The sequence below is a fragment of the Papio anubis genome, chromosome 1 (genome assembly GCF_008728515.1).
Source record: "Papio anubis isolate 15944 chromosome 1, Panubis1.0, whole genome shotgun sequence".
NCBI classification, from domain to species: domain Eukaryota; kingdom Metazoa; phylum Chordata; class Mammalia; order Primates; family Cercopithecidae; genus Papio; species Papio anubis.
In genome coordinates, this window is record NC_044976.1 from 131,873,807 (window position 1) to 131,883,532 (window position 9,726).

Consider the following 9,726-nt stretch of genomic DNA (forward strand, 5'->3'; position numbering starts at 1 on the left):
GTAGCTGTACCTTCTCCTATCTGCCCCAATGCTCTGAAACTATCTCTAATGCCTATTCACCCTCTCCCATACTTCCCATAAGAATCCACCTTAACCCAATTGTCTCAGCAAGATTTGGAAAGCAAGCTGGCTAATTCTTATAAGTTGTGGTGATATGGTTGCTAGGAGGAGGGGGTGTTTCTCACCAATCCAAACCAATCTCTGTTACAGTCCTGGACAAAGGGAAGAAGAAATAATTTTACCATTCATATTTTATTACCATGGTTTTCCTGTCTTCTATCTAAGAGTAGCATGCAAGATCTTGTAAAATGCTTTATTGGAACCAAGAAATGCTGTACTTAAAACTTCCAAAACAGAGACAGCTAAAGCTTTCTTTCATAAGCAACAACTGTCTTCTCCATCCCCACCTCATTGGAACTGACATGATGAAAGATTTGAAAGTTTCATAATTTCACTCAGTGAAGCTCAGTAGTACTTTTAGTATTGGTTATACAACATTTGTTTAATAAATGCAATGAACAAAGCTATACCGGAATTAGATATTGAAACAGAAAAGGTGGTTTTACAGTCCCTGCCCTTCTTACTACCCTGGTCAAAAAAGTATTTTCACCTCCTGCGCTTTCCTTCCCGTGTGCTTGTGGTCAGTTCTTTCTTCTCAGGCTTTCTCATTCTGACGCTGAGATAGTTCTGTTCACTTAGCTTAACTTGGGACAGTGACACAAGGTTTGTTCTGTATTTTCTTTTCCACCCCACCCCCGCCCTAATCCTCAGTCCCCTTCCTAGGACCATTTTCTACACCTAGCATTAAGGGGGCTCATCATTATATACCTGGAGGTGGTCCAGTTCTGATAGACTCCCCCGGAAGACTCAATTCTACCCCACCCTCATGATTTCTGGTAAATTCCACTACGGCTAATGTTCTAGGAAGACAGCCTTATCTCTGGGCTCAGATGGGGACACCTCCCTTAGTCTATCCTGGACTACCCTGCTGTTTCTCAGCCATTCTTTCATTGGTCCCACTGAATTTCCTAGATCCTCAGCAGTTCCCACACTCCGTATGGCCCTGCCTCAACTATTAACTCTACTTATCCATTTATTTAGGAACAATTATTTTCTTTTTTTCCTTCTAAACTGGGTAATTTATAATAGGAGCAATTTTTATATGTTTAAAGGATTACCATCCCTGGCCTGTATTGTTGCTTTGCTGTGAGGGAATGGTTGGGACAGAAAAAGTGTTTGTGTCGCTCTGAAACTTCAATTCCAAGGAATGTAGCTACTCACTGGGACTTCCCTGCAGGCACTTGATGATCATAGGCCTTTCCCTTCCACTGGAGACCAAGGAAAAATCAAGAGTTGGGTAAGGGACCTGGGCTCTGAGTTCTATGTTTCCTGCTGCTTGTGGAGAGGCCTAAAGAGGATGATGGGGTTGCAAATCCAGAGAAAGGTTCAGAGATGCTGCTGCCACTGCTCTTATTACCCCCATGGGATGGGAGTCATTTGTCTTGAGGGTCCTTGCTCCATTTAAATTTATGGTCCTTCCAGTCGCTTGTTGAACTTGGAATGCTTTTCTTCACAGAGAAATATAGTCCTGTGTCCACTGCAAAAAGGAGTACCATCACCAGGCAGAAAGAGACTTGGTACCCAGGTGGAAAGAATGATGAGATGGATGACACTGCCAAATCTGTTAGGAGAAGTGGAGAGATGGGGGGAAAAAAAAAAGAGTCACTAAGGCAGATATTTGGAACAAACAGTGAGGTCACCAGTAGAGTCTTTGACAACTGCCAAAAGACAAGTGGTAGGAATGGTGGGGAAGTCTAGGGGGAAAGTATTGCTTCCTCCCATTGGTTCCTGATTTTAGTGCTATCTGAGCAGAGGACAGCTCACCAAACACTTAGCAAAGGCTCCTGCTTGTTTGACAGAGATGTGACAGGGAGCATGAGCAAGTTAGGTTGTAAGCTAGGTTTTGTGTGACAGTTAAGAAATTGTCAGACAATGCTATTATCTAGAAACTGGGACAAATTCGTTGATTTTGTATTTCAATTTTTTAAACTCTTGATTTTGATATATATCCAAACTTAAAAAAAATTACCAGAATAGTATAAAGAAATCTCATATGTCCTTTACCCAGATCCACTCATTGTTTTCCTGTTACCCCATTTGCTTTATTCACTCTCTTTCCCTAACCACTTGGGAGTATTTACTTTCAGTTTAAAGTGTCATGAAATTATTTTGGTACAAATTATGGCATTGTAGTGTCAAAATCTCAAAAGGTGGCTGGGCGCGGTGGCTCAAGCCTGTAATCCCAGCACTTTGGGAGGCTGAGACGGGCGGATCACGAGGTCAGGAGATCGAGACCATCCTGGCTAACACGGTGAAATCCCCTCTCTACTAAAAAATATTTAAAAACTAGTGGGGCGAGGTGGCGGGCGCCTGTAGTCCCAGCTACTCAGAAGGCTGAGCCAGGAGAATGGGATAAAACCCAGGAGGTGGAGCTTGCAGTGAGCCGAGATTCAGCCACTGCACTCCAGCCTGGGCGACAGAGTGAGACTCTGTCTCAAAAAAAAAAAAAAAAAATCTCAAAAGGTGTTTTGCTGCCTTTCTACATGCAAATTGTTTACAATTTATGTCTTGGGCTAGTTACAGATAGAAGTTCTGTGAAACTGGAAAGTCCAGGCATACCACTCGAGAGCTATGATTCTGGAGGCTGGTGCTGAAACTAGAGATGTTTTGTGGATGACTTAATTGGGATCATAAGATGTTAGTGCTTGTTCAAATCTTTTACTTAATGGTTAAATATACAGGCTTTGAAGTCTTTGATGTGACCTTAGGGACAACTTATTTATTTTTGCACCTCAGTTACTTCATCTGTAAAATGGAATAAATATTACCTATCTCATGTTGTGAAGGTCCACTATGATAGTCAAACCAGGTGCATGTAAAGAATTATTTAGCACAGAGTCTAGCACACTGAAAGGTGCCCAATAAATGTCAGCTTATTTTTGTTACAGCAGAAGAAACTGGGGTTCAGAGAGACTAAGTGGTTCACCTCTGGTCAGATGGTTAATTAGCTGCAGAGCCGGAACCCAGGTTCTAGGCTCTTTCTGTGAGGGAATGAGGGGCTCCTGCCAGTTTGGATCATGGCTAAAAGGCTTGGATAAGAAGGAGGCCAGTATGATAGGAACATATGACATCGTGGGTGTGATTAGGGTAAGGAAAGACAGAGGTATGTATTGGGGAGGAGATGTGGCTTCTGTTCCTGCCATCACACTGCAGAGTGAATGACACCTCTTAGCTACCCCAAAAGAATGGACCGAAAGAGAGCTGCAAACCTACCCTGCAATCAGGGACTTTCGGGGACCTCCTGCTGATCACCAGGGCGGACCCGCACATGAAGAAGTGCGTGTAAGAATTGGGAATCTCCTCCCAACTCAACTTCCCTGGGCATTCCAGGGTGTCACATGTCTCACCTTGAGTGATGGTGATGTTCACAGTCTCTGAAGATACATTTTTACTCCCAATAAGTCCCCTGCAGAAGTAGGAGCCGCTGTCTTTGAGTGTGGCTTTTGGAATGTAGAAGTCAGAATTCTGATGAAAATACTTCCTGCCTTTGCCATTCTGTAAATACGTGACCTTATGCAGAAGAGTGTTCTTCCAGCTGTGACACCTCAGGTGAATAGAGTCTTCCTCCTTGAATACCCACCGAGGGGCCTGGAGCAATAGCCAGCCTGAAAGACACAGAGACACCCCAGGCCCAGGAGGCCTCAGCTCTCAGTGCAGAGCTTTGTGAAGGGGCCACGTACCATCCAGATCCTGGGACATAAGGGAAAGCCAGATTGGGAGTCAACCCTGCATAGCTCCCTTTGGGGAAGAGCTGATGGGGCCCTGCAAGAGAACTGAAGTCATACCAAGACCTTTGTCTAATGGGGAAGAGGGACACACACACACATATGATCAACATACAGGGTTAGAGCAGAGGGACTAAGCAATGAGGTAAGTGAGAAGCAACAAAGGGCATATCTGCAGGATCCTTAAGTGCTAGACTTAGATTTGCTGTGGCAGGTGACAAGGAGTCACAGTAAGTTCTAGATCAGAGTAAAAATTGCATTTGAAAATGATGATTTTTGTTGCCCTATTAGAGAAAAGGTAGATTTCAGAAGGAATAGGCAATCGAAGGAATATTGAAAGACTCTTGTGGCAGTCAGGAATAAGGTGACGATGGCCACGGAGTGGCTGCAGAAATTGTGAAGGAGAACTCAATGTAAACATCAGGAAGGGGAAGGGCATGACTGGTAGTGCTCAGCGTGGCAATTGGTGGTTTCTGAGGTGTCATGGGGCCTCGATGAGACCAACTTTATTACTGAGCATGGCCTTCAAGAGAGGAAATTCTTATATCGCCAGAGCTTATTCTCACAATCATGTCACCAAGTAATCAGACTTCACAGAGAGAGAACATGAAGTCATGGTCGGGAAAGGGCCTGAATAATTAAAAAATAATGATATTGTAGATAAATATTATAATGGCATAAGAAAATATTCATGAGACAACGTTAAGTTAAAAAAGCATAATACTTAAAATATTTTTAGAAGTATTATGCACAGAAAAAAAGAAGGGTATGCACTTACATGTTAATAGGGGCTTTCTCTGAAGGAGTGGGACCGAAGGACATTTTAAATTTTTCCTGTTTTCTTTTATGTATTTTTGAAATTGACCCCAAATGGCTTTTGTAATAAGAACAAAATAAAATTTACTATAATTTTATTTTTTAAACCTACATTCTCAGGTTGAATTACTATAACTTTAAAAATCTACTACCTGATGCTAAACAAAATTGGTAGGACGTGTGTTGGTCATGATTCTCGATTTGCCAAACAGAAAGTAATCTTTATTACCTATTAAGATATATCGTTTATCAAAAGAAGCCATGTGCCTATCTATCCACTTACTTTTTCAGCAGAGAGATGAAACATTATTAGCATAAAGTCATGGTTAGTATATAGTCTGGTGGCCTTTGGAGGAACATTCTTGTTCCAATCTGTCCTGTCATGGACTCAGTGAATGTCCATATGTATATTCCTTCAAGTGATATTTCATCAAGCACTCACTATGTATGACACACTGCAGACTGGAGATACCCAGATGACTGGACATATAGTTCTCAGCCTCAAAGAATCTAAGTCTAGACATAGAAACATAAATATTCAGAAATAATCACAATACTATATAATGAGTGCTACAATAGGCTAAGAATAAAGGACTGCAGGGCCGACTAGATTGGAATAAAGACATTCTGCCTGAAAGAAGTAAAAAATGCAGGCCAGGCGCGGTGGCTCATGTCTGTAATCCTAGTACTTTGGGAGGCCAAGGCGGGCGGATCTCGAGGTCGGGAGATCCAGACCATCCTGGCTGACACGGTGAAACCCCGTCTCTACTAAAAATACAAAAAATTAGCCGGGTGTGGTGGCACGTGCCTGTAGTCCTGGTACTTGGGAGGCTGAGGCAGGAGAATCGCTTGAACCTGGGAGGTGGAGGTTGCAGTGAGCCGAGATTGCACCACTGCACTCCAGCCTGGGTGACAGACAGAAACTATCTCAAAAAAAAAAAAAAAAAAAAAAAAAAAGAAGTAAAAAATGCTCATTAGAGGAGGCCATAAGTGAAATGGGTCCTAAAGGATGCTCAGAAGTTTACCTGGTGAAGCTAATTCTCATGATCACAGTTTAATATAGACTTGATTGGTTAGAGTTCTAAAGCCAGTTTCTAGAGCCAAGTTCAAGGCAAACTAGTAACTCCTAGACTTGATTTTTCTATGGCTTTCTCTTAGTAATTTCCCATTTTATTTGGCTGTAGGTGGACATCTCTTACCTAGCTAGAAATGGACATTCCTTCTTGTAGCTCTGGAGAGTGAAACCATGTCAGTTGAGTGGTACTGTCAGAGGCCAAAGAGCCACAAAAATCAGTTTCAGAGGCCCAATTCCATGGAGCTTTCTTGCAGATCCACCTCTTGGTTTGTTCCACCCAAGGCTTGTTCCACCCATAAACATTGTATGAATGGAACAGCCATGGAAGTAGAGTTTGGTTTGCAGGGCGACACTGCAGGGACCAGGCTATGTGGTAAGATTGTAGGGACACCAGGAAAGACCCCTGCCTTCGAAGTGTTTTTCCTACCTGTGTCTGATGTCTATATTCTGTTAATAGTACACAAGCACTTTCATCTCATGATTAGTGTGCAGACTGGACATGTATCTGCCTCTATCGGAAGAGATATCACATTACCAAATTTATACTTAAGTATAGGTTTGAGTATAACATTGATGAGGAGAGAGAAAGATACGATGCTAGGCCACTAGGATTGCTTTGGGAGGTTGCTTAGGGCATTACATGTCTGAGAGTGAGAAGGAGATTGAGGTCCTAACACCAAATTCATAAATTTATTCAATAAATATTATTGGCCAGGTGCGGTGGCTCACGCCTGTAATCCCAGCACGTTGGGAGGCCAAGGCAGGTGAATCACTTGAGGTCAGGAGTTTGAGACCAGACTGATCAACATAATGAAACTCTGTCTCTATTAAAAATACAAAAATTAGCTGGATGTGGTGGTGGGCGCCTGTAATCTCAGCTACTCGGGAGGCTGAGGCAGGAAAATCACTAGAACCCGGGAGGCAGAAGTTGCAGTGAGCTGAGATTGTGCCATTGCACTCCAGCCTGGGTGACAGAATGAGACTCTGTCTCAAAAAATAAAATTAAAAAAAAATGAAAATAAATAAATAAATATTATTGAGCATCTATGCCAAGGCCTAACCTTCACATGACACATTCACATTGTATGCATTCCATATGGTGCTTCCTGAAATTGTGCAGTGCAGCAGTCCTATAGCTATTGTCTCACAGGCTTTGACATTTTGCCCAAGACCTACTTAGAGCTAGGACTACAACCCTGATACCATTCAGTGGGACCACAGATCATCTCATCTTAGCTTTTATCTCTAAGAATATCATCTCTGGCTCTTCCCAAGTATTTCAGCACCCTTTGTTTCACCCTTTATTGGTGATTTTCCTCTTTCCCTCATCAACTCACCGATATGGACTTCCAGCTGCACCGGGTCACTGAGTGTGGAGAGGCTTGTCTGGCACCTGTACTCTCCACTGTTGTTGACTCTGGCAGCAGCAATGAAGTAGCTCGAGGTCTGGCTTGAGATGAGGCTCTCATTGTGAAACCACCGTGTGGAATTGTCCTCAGGGGAGTAGGCTCCCTGGCACTTCAGAGTCACACTGTCCTTCTCGAGCACCCTGTACCATTGAGGCTCCAGGAACACCACAGCCTTTGGGAGATCTTCTGAGGAGCCAAGAGAATATGGGGTGAGGACAGGGAGAGGAGCAGGCTCTACACTGCCATTCCCAGGGAGCCTCAAAGCTAGAATGAGCTCATTGCAAACCCATGCTTGGTGACTCAGTCTTAGAGCATCTTGGCCCCATTTTTGGCCTGTTCAGTATCTTGAGAAAAACTGGCCAGAGAAGCAAAGGGCCAAGTTCTGCTGTATTGGAGGAACTATCCCTGCTAACCCCACGTCAGCATTTTCCCATTCAGCAAGCATTTCCCAATATCTTATTGCCACAATATCATATGTCCCCATACGTGCCCCACTGGGTCAATCCAAGACCATGAAGCTGACTTACCAGCCCGCATGCCAGCTGAAACTGCAAGAAAAAAGAGTAAATCAAATATTGAGTAGAGGCAGAGATCAGAGTGATTAGAATGTAGAGTGAGTTTAAAACTCCCCTGCCCTCCCCTGCCCCAGGAGCCCAATGTTCCCAAGAATCAGGATGTTTCTAGTGGAAACCTTCTTGCTACCTGCTCTCCGGTCTCCAGTGTTCATGCCTCTTGCGCCACTGTCAACTCAAATCCCTATTTTCAATACTACTCCCTTACCCCTTGCTCCCTGTGCAAACTCACAAATTAAGCGTACAGGTTGAATTTCCCTGAACCAAGCCACAGAAACAGCCTCAACCCATATCCCCGCAAGAAAGAGTAAAAATTAAAAGTCATAGAGGAGAACACTGGAATGTCAAACTGAAAGAGACAGACCTTAGGGACCATCTAGTCCAAGCTCTTCGGTTCCACATAGGGATTCTGAGACCCAGAGGGATGAAGTGACTGGCCTCACTCATGAGTATGCCCGAATTGGAACCAGCATTCTCCTCATTTCTAGCCCTATCTTGGCTTGTCCTAGGAGCTCAATCCATGGCTATAGATGTAGTGAGGGGTCCCATCCCTTGGTGGGAGTCTCATCCCTAGCCCGAAAAGGGGTCTCTGCTGAACCCAAGGCATCTCGAACTTCTCCCTCAACCAGGGAGACCCTGACTTACCTAGAAGTAGCAGAGCAGTTGGGAGGAGCAGCTGCCACATGATGCCACGCTGGAGTGGACAAGTCACCACAGATATCCGGAGCCCTAAAGGGACCAAGCTGACTAGACAGGAGGAAGTAAACAGCCTTTCCCCAGCCTCTCCACCCATCTCTGTCACCCACCAGGTTCCTTTTCTTGAAACTTCATCTGACTTCTCAATCTGAAGGCTGGCAAGGGAGTCCCACCATAGAACAGGAACAGGAAGGAAAGAGCCTGGAGGCAAAGTGGGTGGGTCTGCCCCCTTTACTCCTCAGAGGTCTGCAGCTGAGCATCTGAGGGCACATGCAGAATCTACCGGAGAGTGCCCTCAGCCATCCCAGGATGCTTGCCCCCATCTCCTGGGTTTGGATCCACCCAGCACCAAGAATGGGACAGCAAGACCCTGGGGATGAGATTCAAGGTGGGAGGAGCATTCTCTGAGGGCTTCCTTCATTTCACCTCAGAACTTCTCAGTCTCCTGCCTGACCCAGACTCATTTATCTCTAGCCGAGGCCCTGCCTGCACACAGAAAGTAGTCCTTTCAAATCTTCTAGTCTCTGCCTCAATATTATCTCCACCCAGAGTTTCTTTCAAAATTCAAACTTCAAAATCTATATGCTCCTGGGATATGTAATCCACAGGAGCTACTGACTTTTTAGTGTGATTTAGTCATTAGATTTCCAGGTTAGAAGAAACCCAGGTAGGGGAGAGAAACGGGCCCTGGAAGAACGAGTCACCAGTGAAAGGCTGAAAAGATCACAGAAAAGGTGGGGGTGGGGAGGGGCGAGGACAGGAACTCTTTACCTTCCTCGTGCTTCCCGTGTGCTTCCCGTGTTACCCGGTTCTGCAGATTTAGCTCAGGTCCCTCGGGGCCACTGGATCTGGGCTAGTCTGTCAGCCTCGTAGCCGGGGCTCCAGGGCTCCTTACCAGAAAAGGTGGAGGAGGGTGGCCAGGAAGTGGGAGGGTTGTTAACCTCTTCTCTCCAGATTCTCCCCCGTACCCCCATGTTGTTGACTCTCACAATGGTCTAGGTCCCAGGCAGAAAAACCAGATGACTCTGCTTGGATAGTGCCACTCCCCCAGTGGATTCCTGGACATCTGGGACAGGTCTCACCTGGCTTAGAAAAGCCCAGGAGGCGAGCAGCAGGCCCGTGTGGGCACCTGATGCTTGTTAGGGGTGGAGTGGAGGCAGGGGCTGACACAGGTGGTTGCAGACCTTTGCTTTAAATGAATGCTCTTTCTACTCCAGAGTGACATTAAAACCACTACTCAGGTTTTGTTTTTATTTGTGTGTTTCATTTGGCTCCTGGGTGGAGTTAATTGATCCTCCCATTGCCATCCACGT

The 9,726-nt window shown here is 44.9% G+C and overlaps 1 protein-coding gene across 4 annotated transcripts; it reads right to left on the minus strand.

The window, feature by feature from the left end:
• Window positions 1–242: 242 nt before the first annotated feature.
• On the minus strand, window positions 243–9,309 carry FCGR3A (Fc fragment of IgG, low affinity IIIa, receptor (CD16a)). 4 transcript variants are annotated; one of them, XM_031663723.1, is made up of 6 exons: window positions 9,185–9,308; window positions 8,363–8,446; window positions 7,673–7,693; window positions 7,074–7,331; window positions 3,468–3,725; window positions 243–1,681 (listed from the first exon to the last, which is right to left on the minus strand). In XM_031663723.1, the coding sequence occupies exons 2-6, from the start codon at window positions 8,400–8,402 to the stop codon at window positions 1,494–1,496; spliced, it is 765 nt and encodes a 254-aa protein (XP_031519583.1). In that variant the 5' UTR covers window positions 8,403–8,446; window positions 9,185–9,308; the 3' UTR covers window positions 243–1,493. The 4 variants fall into 4 exon arrangements, with proteins under 4 accessions (XP_031519583.1, XP_021790853.2, XP_017811298.3 ...); XM_021935161.2 differs by lacking the exon at window positions 9,185–9,308 and adding an exon at window positions 8,524–8,558; XM_017955809.3 differs by having other exon boundaries at window positions 300–1,681; window positions 7,074–7,328; window positions 9,185–9,309.
• Window positions 9,310–9,726: the final 417 nt, after the last annotated feature.